Source organism: Myiozetetes cayanensis, unplaced genomic scaffold, assembly GCF_022539395.1.
Source record: "Myiozetetes cayanensis isolate MyiCay16 unplaced genomic scaffold, myiCay2020 scf28, whole genome shotgun sequence".
In the NCBI taxonomy this organism is placed as follows: domain Eukaryota; kingdom Metazoa; phylum Chordata; class Aves; order Passeriformes; family Tyrannidae; genus Myiozetetes; species Myiozetetes cayanensis.
Genome location: NW_026087499.1, coordinates 1,654,039 through 1,680,568, shown reverse-complemented (window position 1 = coordinate 1,680,568; position 26,530 = coordinate 1,654,039). Strand labels below are relative to the sequence as shown.

General features: G+C 46.6%; 2 protein-coding genes across 9 annotated transcripts in view; one reads left to right on the top strand and one right to left on the bottom strand.

The window, feature by feature from the left end:
• The window catches only part of CFAP74 (cilia and flagella associated protein 74), a 39,510-nt gene extending 27,929 nt beyond the window's left edge, over positions 1–11,581 (bottom strand). For 3 of the 7 annotated variants that reach the window (XR_007629789.1, XM_050322185.1, XM_050322189.1), the window contains exons 1-9: positions 11,439–11,581; positions 9,780–9,883; positions 5,025–5,175; positions 4,742–4,832; positions 4,179–4,325; positions 3,879–3,977; positions 2,369–2,473; positions 1,044–1,217; positions 466–576 (exon numbers count right to left, since the gene is read on the bottom strand). Coding sequence is in view for 6 of the 7 variants with exons in the window: in XM_050322185.1 (XP_050178142.1) it covers positions 466–576; positions 1,044–1,217; positions 2,369–2,473; positions 3,879–3,977; positions 4,179–4,325; positions 4,742–4,832; positions 5,025–5,148 (851 nt within the window). In the remaining variant the exon portion in view is untranslated. Of the gene's footprint in view, positions 1–465; positions 577–1,043; positions 1,296–2,368; positions 2,474–3,874; positions 3,978–4,178; positions 4,326–4,741; positions 4,833–5,024; positions 5,176–5,805; positions 5,947–7,276; positions 7,381–9,779; positions 9,884–11,438 lie in introns of those variants that run through there. The other 4 variants (XM_050322188.1, XM_050322186.1, XM_050322190.1 and 1 more) reach the window with 4 other exon arrangements.
• Positions 11,582–12,171: 590 nt separating this feature from the next.
• On the top strand, positions 12,172–24,585 carry GABRD (gamma-aminobutyric acid type A receptor subunit delta). 2 transcript variants are annotated; one of them, XM_050322193.1, is made up of 9 exons: positions 12,172–12,394; positions 18,273–18,385; positions 18,948–19,015; positions 19,350–19,570; positions 20,332–20,414; positions 21,501–21,638; positions 22,497–22,649; positions 23,234–23,445; positions 23,669–24,585. In XM_050322193.1, exons 1-9 carry the CDS (start codon positions 12,327–12,329, stop codon positions 23,966–23,968), a joined length of 1,356 nt encoding a protein of 451 aa, XP_050178150.1. In that variant the 5' UTR covers positions 12,172–12,326; the 3' UTR covers positions 23,969–24,585. The 2 variants fall into 2 exon arrangements, with proteins under 2 accessions (XP_050178150.1, XP_050178149.1); XM_050322192.1 differs by having other exon boundaries at positions 22,494–22,649.
• Positions 24,586–26,530: the final 1,945 nt, after the last annotated feature.

Genomic DNA, 26,530 nt, shown 5'->3' with positions numbered 1-26,530 from the left:
CCTATTAGGAGAACATTTAATTTACCATCAACCAGGGCAGGAACACGAAGTCAATCCATTTACCTGAGAGCAAGATGCTTTTTTACCACATTTCTGAGGGGATATAGAACAGGAGAGGGCAAGTTTCAAACCTGGATTCCAGTTACACTGCTTCAAACCACTTCAGCTAATGACACACATACATACACATAAAATATTGCTCTAAATGATTATTAATCCCTACAAGCTCCCTGTATCTCATCAAAAAGACAGACCCTTCCCTCCAGGGAACCTGAAGGCCATACTGGGACAGTGAGTGGGATTTCTGCTTTCCAGGTCCTTTTGTGCCACGTGAGCTCTGACTGTGTCACCACCCTGCACCGTGGCACAAGATTTCCAGCTGTAACACGAGACACACCTTGCAGAACAACCCTTATTTTTCAAAGCCTAAAGTACTGCGGAGCAGAGAAAGGAGTGAAGCCCAACCTTGCTGTGCTTTGCTTCAGGAAGCAGGCTGCTTTCTCATGGTTCCTTTTGGCATCCTCAAGTATTTTTTTCCTTCTTTCTTCATGTTCTTTCTGGGCTTTCTCCTCTTTTCTGCAAAGCACAGGCAAAAGTTGCAGCAGGACTAAGCCTTGAATTCCAACACAATGACACCTAAGGGTGTTTGGGGAGTTTACTGAGGAAATGAGGACATGAGTCTGCAGCCCCTTTCTCTCCAGGAAATCTCGAAGGGCTTGACCATAAGTTCAGAAGGTCCTGGAGGCCAACAGCACTGCAGACACATGCACTCAGTCTGACCCAATCAGCTTCATCTCCTTCCACACAAGACACTCACAGCTTTTGTCATTAGCAAGTTTATTCTCAGAGATCAGAAATCTTTTCCTGCAGCACTGCAAGGCCATGGCCAGCTCTTATTTTAATCCCAGTTCCTCGTTGCTGAACCAACACCCAGCTAAGAAACCCAACAACTCCCAGTGTTTGAATCATCCCCTGTCAGCCCCTGCAGTGGGAAGTGGCTGAGGATCCCCCGGGGAGGCAGCACAGGCTGACCCAGCCCTCACCTGTCCCGGGCCCGGCGCTGCCGTTCCACCTGCAGGGCAGTTCTTTTCTCCTTGCCAATCCGCCCTTCCCTCTGCTGCTGGTAGTGCCTCTGCAGCTGCTCCTGCTCTTCCCGAAGTTTATCACGGAGCACTTCATATTTGCCCTGCTCGATTTGTATCTCCCACATCTCCAGCCTTCAAAACAAAACGGGAGGTGTTGCAATATTGACACTCTTTCACTTACTGAAGGTGATGTGTTGAGTAGGGAAGGCTCTGTGGGGAAAATGAACATCTAGCTGTGTTTTGTTCCTTTTTTTTTTTTAAATACATTGTAAATCAAACCCTGTTACTGAAAAGCTGTCTCAGACTAAGGCTCATACCTAATAGCACATCCCATTTTGAAAACATCGAAATTACTGGTTTAAAAAAAAAAAAAAGGTAAAAAATTAAACCCCAAGGCTCAATTTCTCACATTTACCCAGAAGAAAATACTAAACCCAAGAAAAATTAGAAAACCAGCCTTTTCTCCAACAGTAAGTAACTTCAGAGACAGGCCATAGCTGTTATTCTTCAGTGCTCTGCTGAAGGAATTCAGATATGGTAGGGATGACTACAAGAATCTGTTGTGTGTACTGCTAATCACACAATAAACAAGCCAAGCATTTTACAGCTATTACACAACACTGCAGCAAACACACTGTATCCTGGAGCCACTTGGCTAATCCCAGCTACGAGCTCGTGCCTGTGCTCCTCCTCTGATGGAGTGGCATCAGCAGTTGTACCTCTGGCACCAAAATGCAAACACACTCACCTGTTGCCTTCTGCAAAGGGCAGTTTCACACTGCCTTCTACAAGTAAATAATTTATAATGTGTGAACAATCGATTGCAGGCTTAGCATAAAAATACACAACAGTGCTACAATGTCTTCCCCACCCTCAGTTCCATCCCTTCCTTTGTGCCCTATAAAAACACAAAGAGCCATAAATTAGAAGTCTTTATGCTCATGCAGGGATCAGTATCACAGACAGGTTTACCTGAGCCCAGTTTATTTTCCATTTAAAATGAGACCTGTTTAGGTCCACAACTGATGCACAACTCCAAATAAAATTAAGTGTGCAAAACTAACTCAGGGCTGAGCCACAGCAAGAAATTTCCCAAGGAATGAACTTGCAGGCTCAAAGTTGCTCTCCAGATGCTTTGCCTTGCAGTCAATGAGGTCCAATGACGTAGTTCAGTATGTACAAGCAACTTCTGTATTGATTCACTTTTGAATCCATTCAGCAGCACATGAAGAAGGTAACAGAGATTGACTCCCTTCACACCCTTTTCCCATTCCCTCACTCACGTGCTTTGGTTTAGTTTCAGATCAATTATCAGCTCCAGCTCCTTCTCCCTCTGCAGCTGAGAGCACAGGCGGGCCCTCACGGCCCGCAGGCGGGACAGGGCTGCGCTGGAGACATCAAAAAGGAACAATCAGAAAGAAACCTCAACTAACACAGGTTAAAAAAAACACAGCTTGGAGGCTGAGGATTTATGTATTGGAATCCCACTGATTTATACAGTGTCTTATTTAACCTTTCCAGTGTCCATTCTTCACCCAGAGGCAGAGCTTTCTTTATGCTCTCGCACATTGGTTGAAATGAAAAGATGAGAATTTTTTCTTAGCTTAATGCAACTCTTAATTTCTCACACTGATAAAAGTAGCCCTACTAATGAAGAAGAGTTCAGGTGAACCTTGAGAACCTAGGCTGATTTTGCTTTTAAAATGGCACTCCAGTATTCCATGTCTATAATGGCAGCACTCCCACACAGTTATTTTTCTTCTGTACCCAGGAAAACTAACAGACTGTACTACAGGATCCACAGACAGTGACCTGACTATACTGAACACAAACTCCCATCCTCTAAATGAAAATTGGACCTTCTACCTGCAGCTCTCTGACTCCAGCATTTCTGCACTGCCACGGGCAGCGCTCATGGCAGACAGGAGTTCCACTATTGCTGAAACACGCTGCCTCTGAGCTTCCTAAGCCAGAAATCTATCCAGTCTTCTTTCTCCACCAGTCACTTGCTAAATGCAAGAGATTGGGAGAACTGCTTTTTTTAAACATATCTAGACCTCCCAGTGTGACCCCTCCCAAGGATAAACACTCCACACCGCTCCTCTGTCTTTGCTGAGTTCTGTTCCCGTCTCTGAGATGCCACTTGCACCACCCCAGGAGGCTCATTTGCATTCAGCTCCTCAGTTTGGTTCAAGCAGCTCTCCCATTCTGGCAGCTCACCTGCCCTTCTCTCTCTGCCTCAGGAAGCTCTAACCTGGAGATCAGCACAGGTTATAAATGCAGCTGCGAAGTTTGGTCACAATACTCTGGTTCCCGGTACACAAGCCACCCACTGCTTTCTATTTAAACCAAATGTGAAGAGTACAGTAAATTGCCTCCCACTTGAGGGAGCAGCACAAGTGTTTCAGAGCAGCTCCTGTATGCAGAGCTACTCCTGAAAGGCATTCCTGCCTTCCACAACACAACAGGAAAAAGAAATGGTGTATATAAATCTGTATATATATATACATCTCTAAATCCTGACTGAATTGTCACCAGGAGAAGAGAAAAAGTCATGACTAAAGGACTGCCACAGCACCTTGATTCATCAGACTGAATAGAAGATTGAGACTCTGACATACACAACTGACAGCAGTGGGCTAGGCTGATTTAATACCTGTTGTTGTATTTTAAAATGTGCCTCTTCCCTACCCATTCCCAAGTTTCCTCTTTCTGCACTGGTCTCATTAACTGCACACAGATGAACACAGTGATGCCTGTAATCCCTGGTATCCAGAAATACTCTCTACCTACACATTGCCAGCCTCCTCCTCTCTCTCTATTTCCATGTCTACCCGATCCAGCTGCTTTGCCAGCATCTTGATCAGCAGCCGACAGGCATCCAGCTTTTGTCTGCAAGAAACAAACAGAGCACTTATATTTTCTAAGTTCTTTACTCTCTCCAGTGAAACTCTTCCTCCTGAGGGCAAGATTCACAGCTAGGATTCCTACAGGCTATGGTTTATTTATAAAGTGTAACACTTATCACTGATACAGTATCCCAGCACTTGTGGGTGATTTATGCTGATGGATTATGTTCAGTTAAACACTAACCTGGTTTTCTGGACCACCAGTTCCTTTTCCCTGGCCATGTCATCAAGCAGTTTTATGTTCCTCTGGATGGCTGCTACGTGAATTCTCTTCTCAGACCGCAGAGCCTGAGTGTTGTTAAGGTCATCCAAACGCTGCTCCAAGCTTTCCCTTGGAATCCAAACACACGATTAACGATGAAACACAATGAAAAACTGAAAAGTTACCTGAGCTTTGTTCCACCCTTGTTTTCTGTTTTATTCTAGCAGAACTGTGACAAATACAACCAGGATAAATAAGGAAACACATGAACCCAAACTGCACAAGCAGTTTGCATGCATGCACTTAAGGCAGGATTTCTAGACTTGGATATCTAATGCTGAACATTTATGCCCTCATTTAATACATTAATTATCTGCCTTTGTGTCTCCTCTTGATCCCACCTAGGGTTGGCAATCCTAGTGTTCCTGAACAAGAGTTTAGAACTTTAGTGGGAACATTCTAAAATAGCTTAAAACTTATTTTATACAGCTGGTCAGTCAACACAACAAAGGAAATTCCTGATAGAACTGGAACGAGGTATTTACGTGCTGGAATCAGACTGGTCTCCAACATCTCCAGAAGTGTCCTTGGTTCCCATCTTGCCACTACCAACCAACTTTTCTTCCAGCTCGTATTCTAACAGATATTGAAACAACAGATTAATAAAGAGACTCTGAACTCTAAAATGCAAAGTTTTATACACTTGCTGTCAAGTCACACTGCGGAGAATCAGAGATGACATTTTATAACATTGCATGTTTACTTTACATGAACTTCACACTAATATCAGGATTTTTGTGAGTTATCAAAACAAGTCATTATTTTCACCTTCCCAGCATCCATCCACATCACAGAACTGAGCAGCTGCACCTTCTTCTTCTTCCTCTCCCAGAAATGGTCGAGGAGATGTTTGCTGCTCTCCCTCACTGTGAGCAATCCCATGATCTTCCATGCTGACAGGTCATTCCAAACAACCAGGCTAAGAAAGAGAAGAACATGTTTTACACATCTAATCTCCACCAACCTGCACTGGTGGTGGTTGTCTCCAGAGGTGAATTCACAGCTCTCAGTAAATACCTAATGCATCTGAAATAACTGGGTACAACCACACACCTTTGTGCCAGTCCCACCTTTTGAGTATCGACTTTAATGAATCTCCTAGAGAAAAGCAAGGACGCTGCCATTTCTTTTTCTTTATAACAATCAGCTCAGTAATAAAAAAACCCTTCTGAATGTATTTTATCCACTAAGGCCACCACTTTACCCAGAATGATCCAGGCACAGCTCCAACAAACACTACTTGCTCTTGAGTCTTGTGCAGTTCTCTAATGTGAAGTAAACTGTTCCCAAATGTTGATACAATTTATTAGAATTCAGTAAATTCTGTATGTCATCTAGAATGAGTTATTACCACATGGCTGAGCACTTCACATCTTACTCACACAGAGACTTGTGCATATGATTAATTTTAACGAAGGTGGCTCAGCTTTCAGTGCATTTATGTAAATCCTTCTGCAGAACTCAGAAAACATAAACTATAGGAGAGTATCTATTTTCTCTAGCTAAGGAGCAGAGAAAAGGAGTAAACTTATTAAATTATAGGAAGCACCTTCAAGCCGAGCAGGATTCCTAGACTGGGTTACAGCCGATTTCAGATGTTGGTGGCACCAAGAGGTGGCACAAACATAAAAATGCAGCAGGGGCCCCAGCACTTCGGCCACACCACCGCGATGTGAGGAGGCAGCTCCGGCTGCAGGATAACAAAGTTTCGGGAGAGCTGGGCCGAAGTGCCCCGTGGGGAGAAAGGCCTGAGACCCCTCACAGCCCCCACAGAGCCCTCGCAGCCCCCACAGAGCCCTCGCAGCCCCCACAGAGCCCTCGCAGCCCCCACAGAGCCCTCACAGCCCCCTCAGAGCCCCCTCACAGCCCCCACAGACCCCTCACAGACCACTCAGAGCCCTCACAGACCCCTCACAGCCCCCTCAGAGCCCCGGCCCGGCCACGCTGCCCCGGCCGCTGCCCCGGCAACGGCGCCAACCACCGCGCGGGGGATGGGGGGGGGCCGCGCCCGGAGTGGCTCCACCGGACACCCCCGCCCGTGGGGTGGAACGGCCCGCGCCGGTGGCCGTGGGGCTGTGTCCGTGGGTCCCTGTCCGTGGGTCGGTCCAGCCCGGGGAATTGCTGGGATCTGGGGCAGCTGGGCCTTTCTTTCCCTCCGGGATTGATTGCTTGTTATGACTGACCCTCAGCAGCGTGGGTTACACCTGAACCTCTGACACGGCGCCCGCCCGGGCCCGGTGGTGAGGGGGTTACGCGGCTCTGGGGGCTCCTGACAGTTCAGCTCTGTGGGCTTTTGGCACTTCTCCAAAGGAATGATTTACTCTTTAATTTACACTTTACAGTGGCATTAAGGATTCCACCTCGGTAACGGCAGCAATTACCCTGTGGGAGCCCCCGTGACACCCGCTCTGCCAGTCTGGGGCACCTGGTGCGGGTGATCTCAGGTAACCCAGAGCAGAGGCATCCCCACTGAACTTTCAGCTCTACACACGTTTATCAATTTTAAGCGAGTTGCTGGCATTATGATTAAAAGAAATCTTTCTCATGAATCCAGCTGACTTTTGCAATGCAAAGTCCCATGGATTAGGGGCTGGAGCACACGCATTGTAGAGTACTGAAGGTTTCCGAGTTAATTTACTGGCTTTCCTTTCTGTTCTATTCCTTGACAAAGTCAAGGACCAGTTCAGTGGATCCACAGCAGAGCACATCCCTGCTCCCTCACTCCTGGCACTCCATGACACGCTGGAGAAATCCAGCTCTTCAGAGATTCACAGGGATTCAGTTGTGAAAACACTGGGGCATCATCCACACCAAATACACCCTGATCTGTACATAGAGACAGATGCATTCTCAGATTTATTTAGTTGAAACGGTTCCTTAATTGTAAGCAATATTTCTGTCATTGTTAGAGTTGCTGTCAGAGTAAGGTCTGGTTTTTGATCCCATGCATACAAGAACATGCTGCTAATCCCAGCATTTATTTCCACTGGCACCCACAGTATAGAGTATAAATTACTCACAGTGACCAGTTTTTTGTCCCACACTTATGCTGTAGGTCCTCATTCTTGAGAAATATGTGGACATTCTTAGCTCTATAAATGGTGGAATCTTGATTTTATGGCATCTATTCACATTACATAAAACAAATTACATACAGACATTTGCAGGATTAAAGCTACAAGATGTAGGCTAAAAATATGCAGTGATTAACTGTATAGCTCTCTCTGCAGATCTGGAATAGATATGACTGTGTTAACTCTGAACCTGCCAGTTCCCACACTCCCAGAGCTGGGATGCAAAAGATCCAAGCACGGATTTTCCCCTCAAGAGAACACTTGGAGGAACACCTGGAAATATCACTGACTGTCGGCTTCTTGGGATATTTTTATGCAGGGCATTTATTTAGTCCCAGTTTACAACTATTTGGACAATTTTCATCACAACAACAAAAAATGGTCATGATTTTGTGTCAGTTGAATAATTTGTCTGTAGGGAAGGGCAATAGAGATTTTTATCTCCCACATAGATGGGAGAGAACATCTTCAGTTCCTCTGAAGGAAACTATGGCTTCCCAGCCAAGTGTATCAACTTCAAGTCAGTGAACCTAAAGCTTTAAGCTCCAGGAAATGTGCAAAAAGGCTCTGGTTGATGCAACTCTTGTAGATTTTTAAGGCTCTGACCCCCAGTGATCCATCTCGGAGAAAATGGGTAGCAAAGTGAGGAGGAATAAATTAAAACCCTGCTGTTTTCTGCCTGGGAGGTTAAATTTAGAGGCATTTCTGTGAAGTTCCTTTGGTACCACTTCAGGATCAAGTGGGAATGGGTAGGACTGGGCAGTTCAGTTTGCTGTGTGGCTGCATACTCTGCTCCCCCAGAGCTGGCATTCCTCTCCCGAACGTTTCCAAGGTGACAGCAGCTCATACATGGAGCTCTCTGGCTTTTAGGCAGGAAGACATGCCAGTGATGGAATCTGCATTTTGGCACTGTGGCTCCTACCAATTACATAAGACTCCTCTGCCCCTATGGATCAGTGTTGGACTGCAAACAGTGGCAAACACTGATTTGTTGGGCTGTAAATAATGGCAAACATCGAGAAGCATCTTCCCAATGACTCATCCCCACAGATGGATGGACAATGAGAGGGGCATTTGCTCTCAGAGCATCTCATGAGGAGTGGCCTGGGATGGCACCAGCTGGGGGTGCACCCCTGAGATCCCCCCATCTGGGGAAAGCCAATCCTCCCAGCCCTGGAACGAGCCCTGCCTAGTGGGGAATTCCATCCCCAACTGGTTGCACAAAGAAAAGGAAAGGAGGGCAGAGTGTCTGGCTGCACTGTGCCTCATGATTATCAAATGGCACAGGCTGAGGGAGGAGATGGATGTTCTGCACAACATTTGGAAACAGATAAAAACTGCATTCCTTTAGGTGAAAGGGAAATGAATACTGTGGTTCTCCTGCTGCTGATTAAACAGAGACACACTTGTACTGGGGCTGGGGGACATTCCACAGTGCAAGTACAGCACAACCTCTGAAATGAGCTACAGATTCCCACCCTGTGATTGCTACTGATAGTCCCAAATCTCATTTATAAAAATAGGCATATGTGTGTAATTTGTGTATCTGGAGACATTTGGTGATGTTGCCACAACAGTCTTTCACGAGCTGCTTAGGTGGAATCACGGGAGAGGGAAACTAATTAGCCCTGTGGTACATTTTTTGCCTCAAAATTATATGTGACAATATGATATCTTTATTTTGCTGGCAGCAAAACCACCTGTTCTGTTTAGAAAATGATCTGTTAAGAATCCTGGGTGATGCAGTGCCACTGCAAAATAAATTGAGATAATGTCTTTCTGATATGGTCCCAAAGTCCTGAGGTAATAAATGACTGTGAGAACTTGTTATTTGGGCCACATGACTGAGCGTGTTTCTCCTCAATCCCAACAAATTGTGCCCTCCAATAAATTGTTTTATGGCAGCTGTCGCGGTCGAGGCGGGGAGGCGACATGGGTTTCAGGATACCAGCAGCTTTTTTATTGCAACAGTACAGCTACCTTTATACAGTTCTGGGGTGACACATGTATACACAGCATTGGTTTACCATATCATAACAACTCATGATTGGACATACATCCACATGTCCAAACACCATAGGTTGACATTCCTCACAGGAAACCCACTGTGTCACAGTCCCCACTGTCCGTGGTTAACCCTCTGCCAGGTGTAAGAAGTTCCATCTTCAGTATCTCAGTTTACTGAGAGCCCAGAACCAGCTGGGCTCCCCAACAGGCAGCAGTTACAAAGTGCAGATGACTGTGATCAGGGGAAAACCTGTGATGTGTTCCAGAAGAAAAACACTTGACAGATATTGAAATCTGGGGTTCTGGTCTCAATTAGAGTAAAATGTGCTTCAAAGTTGTGACCTCTGCTTACTACTTGAGTAGGGAAAATACTTCAAAAATTAGTAATTGTTAATCTAGTGGTAATAACAACTAAGGATAATAATGTTTAAATGGCATTTACCTGTAAAGTTGTCCAGATGTGGGTGCAGAACATCAACTTTTGCCAGCCTGAGCCCAACATTCAAGGTCAGATCACGGGAAGGGCATTTCCATAAAAGCTGGTGCCTGCAGACACAGAGATTGGGAGAGGCAGGAGTTTAGCACAGTGACAAAAAGGCTTAGGGAACATTTAGTATCATGGGCCATCTTTTTAAGACTATTTGACAGTTCCGAGCCAGTAGCTAAAGCTAAAGGAAAGCTTTAATTATTTTCAAGAGGATTAGATGAGAAAGATTTGGGGAGCTTATTTATTTTGTTTTGTTTTGATGTTTTAATAGCAATTTTAATTGTTTCTTAATCTATATCTTAGCAAATTTAATCTGTCATTCACCGTAAAGAGCTTGGGATACTCTGCTGAAATTGTAGGAAATTAAATATATTGTCCATCATTATTATTGTTTTATCCCCTCTCTTCCCTTTGGCAATGGGAGTTGTTTATTTTGAGTGGGTGTGCATATATATATGTATCTATATATATATATGTACCAGCCTATTTTGTTTAAATATGTATTTGTGTACAAAAGTAATTAAACCCGAGGCTGAATGTCCTTCTTCTGTGTCATATGGGGATATAATTAAGGTCAGTGTAGATCACAGGTAATCCATTTATCTGAGAGAAGTTCCACCCGTATTTTAGGATTGCCAAGGTATTTTCACTCGTGCCAGTGGTCACACTTGTGGCAAGGTCTGTCCCTTCAGAGCACCTACTGATGCCATGATGTGCCCACACCCACACGTGTGCCCCACACAGATCCACACACACTCTGTACAGGGGGAGGTTCTTGCTGGTTTTACAGATGTCTGCTGAAGACAGAAAAAACTGTTCTTTTTTACTGGTAAATGGGATGACAGCTGTCTGGCCAGAGGAAAGCAGCACCAAGGAACTCTCAGTGTAGGTGTGCAGCCCATTGGAACACCAGCCTTAAAGATGGGGAAAACGTGAATAAACCTCAACTGAAAGGATCCCAAAAGTTTATACATGTGTTCTGTTATGCAGAGAGGCAACACGATTCTGTTCTGTGTGTCACCAGGTAAATTCCATTAAAAACCTTTTCGTTTCCCTCCTCAAATAAAAAAAAAGCAGTTTTCATGCAGCAAATCCAACTCCTTGAGTTTAAATTTGTGTCTTTCCCTCCCTAGCTGCAGGGGTGGCTACGGAAATGGGCAGAGGGAGGAAAAGATCAGGACAAAAATAGCCCCCTCCAATCCTTCTCACACATTTATGACATGATCTTATTTCTGCTGTATTGCATCTGTGTGTGTTTATTGTGTACATCTGCTCTCCTGGGTCCCACAGGGCTGTTATTTCCCCTCACCCACCACCCCTTAGCTGCCACTTGAAATACTGGTACTAAATAATAACACAGAACCAAGCAGACGAAAAGACAAACCCCCCACTTTACCCCCGGTGCCTCCTTTCATTTGCTTAAGGTACCTGTACATTCTTTTTTTTTTTTTTTTTTTTTATGAATATAATTTCTTGAAAATGTCTCCTTCGCACGTTTTCCTTTTGTGGGTTGGTTTTAAAATTGTCATTCGAGATTGAACAGCACCAAGAAGCCGAGGAGGCGGAGGAGGAGAGAAGGAAAGAGCGAATATGGAGGAGAAAAGGGAGTTTGACCTGCGGGTGGAGGCGCCCGGCGGGTCCCGAGGAGCCCCGGGAGCAGCGGAGGGGCCGCGAGTTGGCGAGGCACGGGCGGTGGAAGGTGGACGGTGCCAGCCCGGGACGGAGCGGCGCAAGGGCAGCGTCCCGGTGTAGAGAAGCCCCCGAGGAGCCCACGGGTGCGAGGCAGAAGTTGGTGGCCCCGGGCGTGCCCCTCCCGGCGGTGCCGGCCCGGGACAGCGCGTAAGCGGCGGGGAGGCGGCAGTTTCCCTGGGCACAGCCCCCGGCCGCGTTCCCGGTTTCCCGGAGGGCTGCTGGAAGCCGGGCCGCAGCTGCCGTGCCCGGGTGCCGCCGGGATGTGCCGGGGGGGCGGCGGGGGGCGGCCGTGCCCGCGGTTCTCGTGTGGCTCCGCGTCCCCGAGCGCGCCCGGCCCGGCCGCCCCTGCCCTCGGAGCTCCTCCTGCTCCTCCCTGGCACGATGCGCGCAGGACACGAGTGGCTCCGGAGCACTTTGAGTTGCTCCCACCCCGCTCCGTGGGATTAATCCAGCCTTTCGGAGGTTATTTTCGGCAGGCAGCCTCGCGGGCGGGCAGGGCGGCCGGAGGAAGAGCCCGCGGCAGGGGAGGGATGCGGGAGCAGGGCAGCGGAGCCGGGCGGGACTGAGCACCCGCAGAGCGGAGCGGAGCGGAGCGGGGCTGCCCTGCTCCCCGTGCCGGGCTGCCCGCATGGCTCCCGGGCACTCTGCAGATTGTGGGGGCTGCTGCTGCTGAGCAACCATCCATCGTTTTAAACTCAGCCTCAACTTAGCGCAGCAGGCAAGGATGGCAACGCCACTGGAGCTTTGGAGCTGCCAGGAGAGCCGGGGAACCTGGGTTTTGGTCGCCGCTGTCTAATAAATGGGAGTAAAATGGAATTTCTCACCTGGGTTTTTCCTGCCTTGGTTCTACTGTGCACCCAACAGCACAGGTGTATCAGGTAAGAACACATCTTCTCGTTCTTTCTCAGCCTGGCCTCGGGCAGGCGTTCTCTCGGTCGGGGTGAGTGGTGCCAGGGCTGGCTGGGGCTCCCGCTCTTGCCCAGGGGTGCTTTGTGCACTCACGGGCCAGGACTGCTCGCAGAGAGTGTGCAGGAGAAAAGGGCTCTGGATTCAAGAGTTTCTTTAATGTGCCTCCTCTGTTTGGTTTTTTCTTTTTTTCTTTCTTGGTTTCCTTGCTGAGGGTGCACTTCTGCCAACTGAGCAGCATTTTCTTGGGGTAATCAAGGGCTGTGTGTTTAACGGGATGCCCCTGGAATGCTTTTCCTGAGGGCACTTACTCTAAATTGGGGGCAATCACTTTTTGGGAGGCACTGCACATCCCAGCACAGCCTCAGCCCCTCCAGCAGCTCTGTGGGGGCCTGTTTGAACTCGAACCTCTTCCACAAACCCAGCGGGGTCCAAGCTGAACAGCTCTGCTTGGGGCCTCCACAGGTACCGTTAAAACCCCAAAATGCAGCCATGCCTTTCTGGTGGGTTCATTAAGTGTCCTGAACTCAGGATACCAGGAAGAGACTGTCAGAGATCTTAGGGGTAAAAGCGTTTGGAGAACGCCAAGCATTGCTTAAAATGCCGAACTGTGGAGAAGGACGCCTGTCTGAAGGATGCCTGAGTGCAGCTCAGCCCCGTTTCCTCCGAAGGTGTTAGCTAGGCAACCAGCCACGGGCTCCAGAGATTCTCTCCAGATCTGGAGGCTGGATGTGGAGAGAGCTTGCCATGATTACGCAATGAAAATAGAAGGGGGTGTAAAAAAGAACCTGCTGCATGTAAAAACATGCCCACACCCCCCAGAGCAGAGGGGGCTGTGGCATTTAAGGGGTCTTTCAGCTTCTGCTTCGCGGGCATCGCTCGTACCTTCGGAGCAGTGGAAGAGGCAAAGTGGTAGCTGGAGAGAGACAGAGCATTGCTGTTACACTTTTTGGAATTCATCAGGGAGATCTGATTTTTTCACTGGGAAGGAAGAGGATCTTGCTCAGAGGAAGTGTCAAGTCAACTGCTCTTAGGACTGACATGATGATTTGTCCTGTGACCTTGAGTCTGTTCTGCAGGGTCAGATCCTGACATCCTCGTGCTCCAGAGCGATCCAGCATCGCAGAGAAGGCAGAGGAAATGCTGCCAAAGGGCACCCAGACCTTGCCCGTGATTTCAGTGATCCTGTTTCTCCCTCTGCGCTTGGGCCAGCACTGAGGCTTTGGGTTGAAAAGTGCCGTTTGAGTACAAAAGAGGAAAAAACCAGAATTTTAAAGATGACTCTTCTCAGCCTCTGTCTTTCGAGGTCTGCTCCCAGGCACAGCCACTGCCAGGATATGTGCAACCCATAATTTGTTGGATACAGTATTTTATATTTGGATTAATTCCCTGGTTACTTGACTTTCTTCCTCCCGTTACACAATAGTGATGAGTTGTTGGTTAAAAATACATCCACTCATGGCAGAGAGTCAGGCAAGGCAAATTCTAACTTCTGAAATCCCAACTGCTCAGTCTGTAGTTTTCCAAATGTGCCAGAGTGTGAGACATTCCATGGTCAAGGGAAGCTGCTCTGTTTGGCACAGCAGTTTTCTGCAGATTCAGGATTTAGTGTGGCTCTGGCAGGACACTTTAATCCTGGAAAAGGGGAGTAGCCTTGCTAGGATGTGTAATTGGGATCAGTTCAATGGAACTAGAGCAACATTTTCCCCTTGCATCAGTAAAAGTATTTTTGGTACGAGATGCTTTTATGAAAAGCAGTGTGATAATGGGCAAAACTGCCATTTTAAGGCTCTGATTTTGTTTTCTAAATGCAATGTGACTTGCAGTTTTGATGACAGAGGCCATCCAAAGCCCCTGAATTCTCTGCTTGTGAGTTCTGTGCACTGTAAATTGACAGGTGTAAGAAAAACATATTCCCCAAAGCAAGAACAGTTTGGTGGTTTTGGAATGCAGTGGTAGGACACAGGACTTCCCAAAGGCAAAACTACCACTGCAAACACTGTCCTGGTGTGGCAGAGGAGGGAAAGGGGACACACAGGGAAATGCTGTTCCCTCAGAGCATTTGGGAATATCCTTCCAGGGTGCTTTAGCTGTGTTTGAAGCAATTTCTCTGTCATGTGTGGTTTGACTGAAGGGAATGAGCCAAATTCGACCTCAGTCAGCACATTGTTTCAGGTAAACATTTTTAAAAAGTGGTATTTTTTGTCTTCTCGAGACAGTGATTAGTGGCAAGAAATCTGCCACTGGTATGACTGGCAGCTCTTTGGGGCAAAGACTGTGGCTTCATTGTTTTATCAGGGCTTGATATGCTGTGGATGCTGCAGGAAGAAATGCACCCCAGTGCAGGAGATCATCTGCAGGGAGACACTGGGGGAAATAGTTCTTCATTTGTGTGGGGAAGGAGCACCACTGAGGGGAGTTTGGGGGGCTGTGTCCATACTTTGTAATTCTTTACCAGAACAGATTTTAATTCTCCAATTAAAAATAGGTGTGTCTGTTACATTTAAGACTCTTCTGTGTTAAATGACACTTCTGTACACTTGCATTTAATTGTCCTTCTGCTGTGTCTCCCTAAGCCTTTTACTTCTATTCGTGGAAGCAGAGCAGCTTTAACACGTGAATATATGCAAAGGATGGTCCATTTTCTGTAGCTTAAAACTCACAGAGAGGCTTTGATGTTCTAGAGGTTGCCATGATTTAAGCCTAATGCCTTTTCAATTACATTTCAAAATACAAAACATATTTACAGTGAGCCTCACTTAAAGTCAGGAATGGCAGATGGGAAGGATACCCACACTGCTCTGGATAATCCTGGAATTTGACAGAGGCCAGATTGTTCTCTGACCTTGCAGGATATTCCTTGTCTTTTCCCCAAGAAAAAGTTTTCCTCAGTGGCAATGACATCTGGGACATTTTCCCCCAAATGCTTTACCTCACAGGAAATGAAACGTTCTCCACCCCAGTCCTTCAGTCAAACTGGTTTTTCCATCTACCAGGATAAATGATTCCTATAACAACTATGCCACAGTCCCCAAAAGAATCAGGTTAGCAGATTTAAAGGAGAAACAGGGGATGCAAAGAGTGCTTTTCCACATGCCTGTGTTCTGTGTGTTTGTCAGGAGGTCAGTGCACCCTCCCTGCAAGTGTGGCCTCGAATGGGTGCCTCACTGGCCACTGCCTTAGGCACACTCAGAGCACAGGCAGGCTGGGCCTCACCTGCATGAGCAGCCCTGCAAGACGTGCTGCCCACGTGGACTGATGCTGCTCCTCCTCATCCCTCCACACTGGTGGATGCAGTGGTGCTGCAGCAGCTGGGAGGAAGATGGCAGCTCACATAGGAAGGATTTGGGGATATGTGTACTTTTTATTCTAGAACTGATTGCACTTAGCTTGGAAGGAGATGAATTTCTTTGCTCTGTCATTTGACATTCATTGCTTCCCTAAATGACACCAAGAGCAGCTTTATTAGAGAAAGGAGAACTCCATAGGTTTTCCCAGGTAGCCCATGGGATTTCCTTTCCCCTTTGTCCAATGGACACGAGAACTCACTGTTCCTTTCACCACCTGAACAGCAGTAACCCATTTTCTGCTGCTAACAATGAGCTCACTTGAAGTTCTCCCAGTGCCTAAATTCCGGATATGAGCAGATGCAAATATATTCCCCAAAATATCTGTTTGAAATGAAACATGTACAGAGCCAGAGTGTGGGAGAAAACCCATCTCCTTCAGCTTTAGATTTGGGAACGACTTCCAGAGCGAGAGGAGCCCACATGACTGATGCCATTCAGCCAGAGGCTCCCCACGCTGGCCTGGTGCAAACTGAAGATAAGCTCTGGAGGAGCTCTTTTACCCCTTGCATTTGGCAGATCACTCCCCTAATTTTACAAAGCCCTCTTCTTACTAAAACAAGCCTTACAGCAGCTTATGTGGGGCAGGGAAGTTGCTGAATCAACTAATGGGAGTTTCTTTTCATCTTTCCTGCTTATATTGTGAAAACTTAATCCCTCCCAGTGCATCTTTTCTGGCTTTCCTTTTCTCAGGTACAAGAATGAGTAATATTTTAGGCCGTACATAATCCCAGCTCATCACAGAGGAGTGAAACCCTCCCAGCAAGGCCTGGGTGTGGGGTGCAGGAGTGCAGAGGAATGGCTCAAAGCAGGGCCCCCAGCATGGCAAATCTGCCCAGCAAGTTATTTCAGCTGGAATACTTTAACAGCCCCCCTGGTATTCAAGTGCACATAGCTCCACTAACTTCAGCACGTTTGTTACACTGATGGTCTGACCCTAAGGCTTCATTAATAATAGAAATGAGATTTATTTTAATTGTGTCATGGATATTTGAGTAAAACTCCCTCTAGATTGTAATCTGCTTCAAACACATGGCAGGCTACAGCCCACGGTTTCTAACCCGGCTCTCAGCATTTTAACTTCCTTTCAGCTCCTTCATGCCACTAAAATGGAGCCCTGACAGGGGAGCTGCTGCACACCCAGTGCTTTGTCAAAGCAGATGATCAGGCACACAGGGAGATCACTCCAGGGCACTCACCTTCTGACTCCAGCTCTGTTTGCAAAACACTTCCCAGAAGTGGCGGCAATTTTAGCAGCAGGAGTTGCAAAGCACCATCTCCTGTTGAAAAGGCAAAGAGATTTTAGGCAGATATTTCAGTTCAGGCCTACTGGAGTCATTTATTCTCATTAGGAAAAGACAGAAAGCACCATTCTTTACCCAGGGAAGATGCTCAGATGTTGTCACTGCTTAGGAACACTATTCCATACCTATGGCTTAGACTTACAAGTTACAATTAAGCACATTTTAAAACAAATTTGCCATGGATTAAGAAGCCATAATTTCATTTAAGTAAATACTGACAGCTGGATGACTGAAAGACCAGCACATAGAGAAAAGCAGTCTGATAGAAAGAAGTGTTGATATAGTTGATGACACCCAATAAAGAAGCAAAGAACCTCTGTCAACATTTGTTATAAATCTTCAAAGCCCTTGTCTAAATCAATTAAGTTATTCCAATTCATGCAGCTGAAATCGTGGCTCTGATCCCTAGCCAGAAGAGCTGGAGGAACCTGAGAAGTGGCTGGGACAGTCACTTGAGATGAACACACAGCACTGTGCTCGTGGAAGGAACTGTTATAAATGCAGTTTAAAGTAAGGTTTTGCTGGGCAGTAATGAAGTCTCACTGGAGCAGTGTCCCTGTGTCAGGTCACACAGGCTCTGACAGCTGCACTAATGCGAGCCCTCAGTGTCTCTGCTGCTCAGAGCTCACATTTGTGCACTAATCCCACAACTCCTCCTTATATAATTGGCTCTGTACACGAGACAATTTTCTGCCCAGGGCAGTCAGAGTTTTCCCTCAGTCCCTGTGGGAGGAGGAGTTGGGGACTGCAGGAGGCTCTGCTCATGGGCAATGACTGCCGGTGCTGAGCTGAGTGCCCAGGCCGGCTCACAGGGAGCGGGCACAGCTGCATCCCAGCATCCACGGATGCATTCCAGGCAGCATGCAAAGTGGCTTGGTTTCCCTCATGTTTTCTCTAAGTTTCTAAATCTATTTTTCCTACTTTTTTTTTTTTTTTAAAAGAAAGGAAAAATCTTCTGGAGTTATGTACTTGTAATTCAGCAAGAGGCCACAGTCTTGCCTGAAGTATGTTTTGCTTTACACAGAAATATCTGAAATGGTTTTCCTACCTATACACAGTGCTTTCCCACTAAGTTTCCAACACAGCTGATTATTCCATATGTGGTCTCTGGTGTGAGAGAAGTCCCTCTTCCATTTTCTGTGCTTTTGCTGTCTGTAAACACGGGCACGTTTCGAAGGACACTTCTCTGCTTTCCCCAGAGCTATGAGTGACATCGGAGACTACATCGGTTCCAACATCGAAATCTCCTGGCTGCCCAACCTGGATGATTTAATGAAAGGCTACGCTCGGAATTTCAGGCCTGGCATTGGAGGTGAGGCTTGGACGGTAACGCCTCTTTTGTTCTTACGGTCCCTCTACCCTCTGATGTTCATGTGAACTTCATCCTTCACGTGACTCAAAGGTTATGAGTATCTTTCACTTGGGTACTGGGAAGAAATAACCATCAACAATTTGGATGGTTTTGACAGGAGACAGACTGTACAACAGCAACACAGGCTTCTGAGACAGTTCTTAAATCACTGGCATTGAAGTTGAAGGAATTTTGTATTACATTGAATGGTGATAATTCCTGCATCTGCTTGAAGTCATGCTGTCTTAAACTAGAAAGTGTGATTTCCAGAAAGGATTCCATAGTTTTCAGTAGCTGTGATTGTATCTCTTTATCACTGAAGTGAGGTTGGATATTGAGGTAAAAATCGGTACAAGATTCAAATCTCTTGCTTTAGGGTAGGTTCCACTTGGAAAGTGCACTTTATAATGGAAAACACTTTTGTGAACTCTCTCTCTCTCTGAAAGAATTGAAATCTTGGGTCATTTATGTCTGTGTAGGTCCTGTGATGATGTCAATGACCCCCTTCAACCCTTTTCCCCAGGTCCCCCCGTTAACGTGGCCCTGGCCATCGAGGTAGCCAGCATTGACCACATCTCAGAGGTGAACATGGTACGGTACCTGAGTCTTCAGTTTTGCTCTAAAAAACGTTCAAAGCCCAAAGTTGTACTGTTCTTTTTTGAGAAATACACAACTCTTGCAGTGTATTCCGTGTAACACTGATGTTGAAGCGGATTATGATGGTTTGGGTTTATCCATGGCAGAAGCGTGCCAGGCATTCAAATGCTTGGGCAGCTCTCTGGTTGACTGAGTATAAAAATACTTCTTTGCACTGGAAGCAGATAATGTACTTCCAGGCTAATACAGTGATTTTTGGCTGAGCCCCAAGACATCAGCACTGTGTTTGTTCAGCATCACCTCTCACCTGGGATTTCCCCTGTCACAGGAATACACCATGACAGTGTTTCTGCACCAGAGCTGGCGAGACGAGCGCCTGTCGTACAACCACACCAACGAGACCCTGGGCTTAGACAGCAGGTTTGTGGACAAGCTCTGGTTGCCAGATACTTTCATAGTCAATGCCAAGTCTGCCTGGTTCCATGATGTGACTGTGGAAAACAAACTTATCAGGCTGCAGCCAGATGGAGTCATTTTATACAGCATCAGGTGAGTGAGGAAGAGCGAGCGCTCTCTGTTGTGCTAACTCCTGGGACAGACTGTGGAGTAACCACTGTTTTCCTAGCATGGTTTCATAAAAGAGTTGTTAATTTAATATGGAAGAAAATCTCCTGTCAGAGATCCCTTTGCTTTCCCAGGATGACACTGCCAGGGAACACTCACAACTTTGCAGTGCAGAGTCACCGACCATGTTCAGAATGTCCTCCAAGTGTCTCATGGCTCTTTGGCAAAGATTCTCTTCTCCACTCTCTATTTCCTTTTTCTGATTTCTATTTCACTATTTCCAAGGGAACTGTGAGCCTGATTTAGGCTCAGCTTCCCCATCTCTCAAGCAGAGAAAGTGTCATTTCCTCACCTTGGAGGAGTGCTGTGGTTGGAACTGGAGTGGAAGTTAACTGGGTAATGTTCCACAAAATGATGAATGTGCACCCTTGAAATTGTAAGCCCAAAATTCCCATTAAGGTATTGGTAGGGATCCTGGGGACAGTGAAAGGAGGCCGATGGAATCAGAAAATTCCTTTTCATTGTGAGAAGTAGCTGAAGTGTCCTCTGCCATTAAAGTCACTTGACTTTTCTTTAGTTCCCTGCCTTTGGTTTCCCACAGACTCAGTAAAGGCAACAGCCATAAGGACTTTGAAAAGAATTCCATTCACTGCTAAAAGGGTTTCAAAGCTTTCCCTTCAGTGTTCTGAGTTCTGAGGAAGAAGCTCTGTCTGAATGCAGTAACTGGTGTTCACATTCCTGAACAGGATCACCTCCACAGTGGCCTGTGACATGGACCTGTCCAAGTACCCCATGGACGAGCAGGAGTGCATGTTGGACCTGGAGAGCTGTAAGGGCTGAGCACCCTGTTTGGTGAACCAAACCCTGGCTGTGCTGCCACCTGTGCATGTGGGACTGGGAGCTGGGAGGGAGCTGGCACGGCTCTGCTGGGGGCAGTGCAGTGTAAGGGGTGCCTTGAGATCCAGAACAATCAGCAATCCCTGCAGTCCCTGTGCTGGGAATTACACAGTGGACATTTCAACACCAGATCAGCTCTGGCCCAGTCCAAACTCTAGGATTTCATGTAGAGATGATGAACAACGAGCAGTGCTGTTACAAATGTCTGGAGCTCTGTGCTTGATGTCAAACCTTGTGCAGTTGTGACAGTCACTGGCATTACTGAGGTTTGCATCAAATCTGGAGAGAATAAGTAGAGAAGCCCACAGGCAAAATTTGATGTGCTATTTTTTTCTTTATGAGAAAAAGGGAAAAGGAAGAATTCCCTGCTTTTAATGAAAGCCCTTGTGACTAACCTTTACATAGCTGTTCAGCTTGCCTTGGCATTCCTGTATCTGTGACACAGAAATCCATCAGAATGCTGCCTGGATTGGCTTCACTCCTTTGGACTCACAAAGGAGGCTGAAGAATGAGTTTATATTTTGCCCAACCTGTAGTCTATCTATGATCAGCATGTAAATCCCAGCAGCATTAACACTTCTGAATGAAAACCACCACTGACACAAGCAGGGCCACCCAGTCTGTGGCAATGAATCTGGGTTTTAGATCAAGGAGCCTGAGGGTTCCAGAGATTTGGGAGCAGCAGTTTTTGAGCAGATCCCTGTGCCTGTTAATGCCAGTTTCTCTTTTTCTTTTTTAGCACTGACTTTGTTTTCTAGGCAATTAGCCACAATACCACTTTATCCTGGCAAAAATAGCCATCTCCAGTTTTCCTCATGTAATCACCAAATGCAGTGACAGCATGTCCCTGGTGTCCTGCACCTCCCCAGGCAGAAGTGTCCAGGCTGAACCCCAGCATGTTTGCAATGGGTCTGATGGAAATCAGCATAGCAGAGGAGTTACAGAACTTCCACTGTGAGCCCTCTAAGCTCTTCACCTGTGCCTCGACCTCGGTGTTTACTCAGCTTCCTTTTGGCAGATGGCTACTCCTCGGAGGACATCGTGTACCACTGGTCAGAGAACCAGGAGGAGATCCACGGGCTGGACAAGCTGCAGCTCGCCCAGTTCACCATCACCAACTACCAGTTCACAACAGAAATTATGAACTTCAAATCTGGTAACAAGATCTCTCCTCAGTTCAGGGGGGGATCTGACTTTTTCCAGCACAGGGAAACCTCCTGTATCTATGACAGAAAATCCTTCTTCTTAAGTAACTAATTTAAGAACCTGTCAGGTGTCTGATAAGAGTTTTCTTCAGCTTGCACTTGTGAAAAGCCTCCAGGTAGCCACTGTAGCATGTTGTGTCCTTTAGCATTCCCTGCCTGGCAAAATACTGTGTGGAGTAGCCAGACAGCACTTGACAAAAAACACTTGAGGTATAGCTCCCATTTTCTTGACCTAATTTGGGACTTCAGATCAAGAAAAATTTCCATTAGCCCTGATGTTACGAAGCTTATGACGTGCAGTCAGATCAGTAGAAGTCAGTGGTGTGTATGTCTATCACTGGGCTTATTGCAATGTTTGTACAAGATTGGAGTCATTTCTTTCCTGCTGATTTTTCATCCTCTTTCATGTATTCAGATTCTCATTTATGCTGCACATCTCCTCTAAGCTCTTTTTTTGAGTTTGAAATTAACTTGGCCTTTTAAAAAATCTAAATTTAGTATCTGGAGGACTTTCTACAGCAGATGATAAGACAGTACACATTTTGAAGCAATACTGTTATTCGAGAAGACTCACGATTTTATTTTCAGATCTGGCATTGATATGACCTGAGACAAATCATTTGACCTATTCTTAGCTGGTGAAGCTGCAGCACCTCGTGCAGGGCTTGTGGAGGGTGATGGAACACCAGAAGGGAAAGCTGTTTGTGATCCCTGTCCAGAAGATGTCAGAGCTCTGTGTCATTTTGAGTATCAGTCTGACTGTCATTCACACAGCCAGGGTCTTCTCTGCCTGCTCTTTTTTCCAGCAGGGCAGTTTCCCAGGCTCAGTCTCCACTTCCAGCTGCGGCGGAATCGAGGAGTTTACATCATCCAGTCCTACGTCCCCTCCATCCTCCTGGTGGCCATGTCGTGGGTGTCCTTCTGGATCAGCCAGTCAGCTGTGCCTGCCAGGGTGTCCTTAGGTAAAGCAGGTGCTGAGGGGGACTGGCAGGGAAGGCAGTGCTGGGGATGGGATTCTGCTCTCTGATAATCCCCACTCTCCATGAAGGTGCATTTATGACCACTCTGTTTTACTCCTGCAGAAGAGATGGTCCTTTGGAAGGCTTCCCTCCTGTTTTAATTTCTGTCATGTTATCAGAGCAGCTGCCTCAGGAAAGAACAGCAAATAACCACCTAAAGAGGGTTAAAAGCAGTAATGACTGTGAGGCAGATCTATGAAAGAATTCATTTGAAGGAATTGGGACAGTGGCAAAAAAAAATATTCCTGGAGCTTGTGGATCTGTTTGTCTGAGTAAGGGTTGCCAGCCCAGATGCAAAAGTGTTGGAGGGTTAAGTCTTTGGGTCTGGTTGCCCTGATCTAGAACAAAACCAAGGAGAACTTGTTCAAAGCTGCCTTACACAAATGCAGTTTTTTCCAAGCTTCTCTGCTTTGAAAATCAGGAGCCACAGTATTTGTCCTGCGAAAACATCCCCAGCTTCAGATGAGCAGTAAAAGCCTCCAGGTACAATAGATCAGCGAATCCACTTTGTGCCCTGCTCCCTGCAGGCATAACCACTGTGCTCACCATGACCACGCTGATGGTGAGTGCCCGCTCCTCCCTGCCTCGAGCCTCTGCCATCAAGGCGCTGGACGTTTACTTCTGGATCTGCTACGTGTTCGTGTTCGCGGCGCTGGTGGAGTACGCCTTCGCACACTTCAACGCAGACTACATGAAGAAGCAGAAGAACAAGATCAAGGCGAGGAGGCAGAGTGCAGAGGTCAGTGAGGGGCCAGGGGAGTGACTGTGGCAGAGCAGAGCCCCTGCAGCGTGTCCTGGAGCCGCCTTTGCCCTGTGCTCCCCGGGCAATCTCAGTGCCTGAGGCCTTTATCTGCCAGATTGCTGTGATGCTGCTGATTTCTTACCTCTGTCTTCGAGTTTTGCAGAAAAATAAACCTTTCAGGAGAGGCAGAAACTCTCTTATTGTCCTCTTTCCCTTGCAGATCAACGTGAAGAACGCCATCGTTCTGTTCTCCCTGTCCATAGCTGGGGTGAGCCAGGAACTGGCCATTTCCAACAGGCAGCACCGAATTCCCAGGGGCCTGCCTGGATCGTACGGCACAATAGAAATAGAAACTGGAGAGACCAAGCAGCGGCCAGGGATGAAACTGGATAAAAAGACCGGCCTGAAGTCGCTGTTCAAGCCCATCGACGCCGACACCATTGACATTTACGCCAGGGCCGTGTTCCCAGCGGCGTTCGCGGCTGTCAACGTCATATACTGGGTGGCCTACACGATGTGAGACCCCAGGGGCGACAGCCGGGCCAGAGCTACACACTGAGCACCACCCCGGTGACACGGCCCTGCTGACACACAATCCAGCCATCCCTTCTGCAAGGATCTCCCAGCGAGCTCCAGACACTTCTGAGGCCAAGCAAGCCCTGCTGTGAACTGTCAGGAAAAGCAGCAGTGGGGTGCTGATCTGATTTGATCCAGTAAGAACTGTGCTGTGCCAGCCCCCTCCTTCCTGGCATACCCTGAGACAAGTTTTCATATGTACATATTTGTAGCAAAAGTTAAACTCTTAAATGACCATGGTTTTCCTCCCCTTTAAGGGTTGATCAGTAATGAAGATTTGGCTTTTCACACTCAGATAATTTCCTTTTTTGTAATGAAAGAGTTAATTCCTCACTTGTGCACATGAGTGATTTTCTGCCTCTGGCCTTCTGTGGGATGGTCTGGGTTTAACAGTAGTGGGAGAGTTGGAGTTTTTAATCAGAAAAATCTCATGAACAAAGTAAAAAGGAATAGAGGGGAGTGGAGGTTTTTCTTAAAATATTATTTGTCTTGGATAAAATATTGAAAAAATTCAGTGCTCTTAGTCACAGCATGAAATAAAATATACTACATCAAATTCTACTGAACTGTTAATAATGACTGTATTACATTTCAGATGTAAGCTAATGAAAGTTTAAACACTTAAACACAGAAATGTTTATTAGTTTAATAGGCCCCAAATATATAAAAGTGATTTGGAAACACAGGGAAAGCTCAGGCTTCCTGTGTTGGATTGGGAAGAAATTTAAAGGTGCTTCATAAGGAAGAACTGAGACTCCATTTTCAGGAAGGGCTTTAGAATTTGTTCTGTTGATTGCCAGTGAGATTCTACCATGTGTGCCTCTGAAAATATCCTCTTTGAATCTGTCCCTAAATGACTGAATGAACTACAAAAAAGAATTCACAACTGGCTTTAAGTTACTCATTTGCTTTGGATATTTTTGCCATTTTTGTTCCAGGTAGACCTGATCTGTGAGGGCTCTTCACTTCCATTATCCAACAGGGAAATCTGTAGGTCCTCAAACACTCCTTAAGTCAGGACTAGACCCAACTCATGCAAAATAGCACTTTGTTGTGTAAATAATTGCAGTGAACTCAGCACATGAACACAGTACTCCCAATAAACAAGCTTCCAACTGACCTCTGAAATCTCCCCAGTGAATTAAACCCACTCGAGTATTGTCCGTGTAGGAAACCAATGTGAGATACCAAAAAGGGGAAATTTATTTTGAAGGCTTTGTTGCCTTGAAAGTGAGAGGTTTGTTTTTAAATACAGAGACTGACCCAAAAGCAAATATGAAGGGAGAGGGAGAGGGAAAGGAGGCAAAGCAAGGGGCTGAAAGCTGAGATGGAAGGGCGAGTGGGCAGGGGTTAAGCAGGTGTAGGTAAGAGAAGAGCTTTGCTGGGACTTGCAGATGGGGATCTTCAGCGTGGTGGCTGATGATTAATGGTTGCAATAAGGATGAGAGAAGCATTTGATCCCAGGGGAGCATGAGCACATTCCTCCTGCCTTAACTTATCTGTGACTTAGGGTTTGATTTCATGCTTGCAGCACTGATTTATAACTGAGAGTAAGATCTGTTCAGTATCAGTCAAGTAAGAGAATGCTCTGAAGAAAAACCAACGACCTTGAACTGAGCTGTAGTAGCAAATATGCTCCACTGCAGGTTTAGGTTCACCTCAATCTTTAGTTTCTGTTATCATGGAAAACTGTCAGCCAGCAGTGTGCTGGGAAGCCCAAACTGCCATGAAGCTGTAACTGCTCCCCAGAGCCCTCCCCACCCCAACCCCGGACTGGCACACCCGGATTCTGCTCCAGGCTCTCGGCACTGACTGGCTGGGGATCCCTAGTTCAGATCTTGCACTGCATCATCTCCAGAACTGCTTTAATGACACTGGTTTCTTTGAGTTTTACAGAAGACAAACCCTCCAGGAGAGGCAGAAACTCTGCCCCTCCCCCTGGGTAAGTGCATCCAACAGGTACTCCCGTGGGGGGATTTGCCACAGTTTCTGAGGCTCTCACACACTGAATTACAGCACAGTAACTCAACTGCCACCTTATCCAGAAAGCCAATGGAAAGCTGCATCTCCTTCAATGATCAGGTAATCAGGCTTCTTTTTTCCCCTCCTGCTTCTCCTCTAATTTCCTTTTCTTGCTGTTTGTTCCTGATGTTAATGCAATGTTACATTACAGAAATACACTATTTTATCCCCAAAGTGCATTTTTGCTCATAATCGCTTTCTCTCCCATGAAATTCAACCTCTCCTGCTCTCTTCTGAATCCTTCTGACTGTTTTATATAATGATCAAGTGCAGAGTGGAATAACACCAGCAGAAGCAGGACTTTACCATGCCTTTTCCTTACTAGGTCGTTGCTTTGTCCCTGATCCATCCCCACGAGAGAACTACACCCTTTAGAAAGGCCAGGGTACCTCTCTGTTCTCTGTTACACTTGCAAAAATCAGAAATAACCTGTGGTCTGAAATCAGTGCTGGGAAAAGGAAGAGTCCTTTCTGTACCCTGCAGG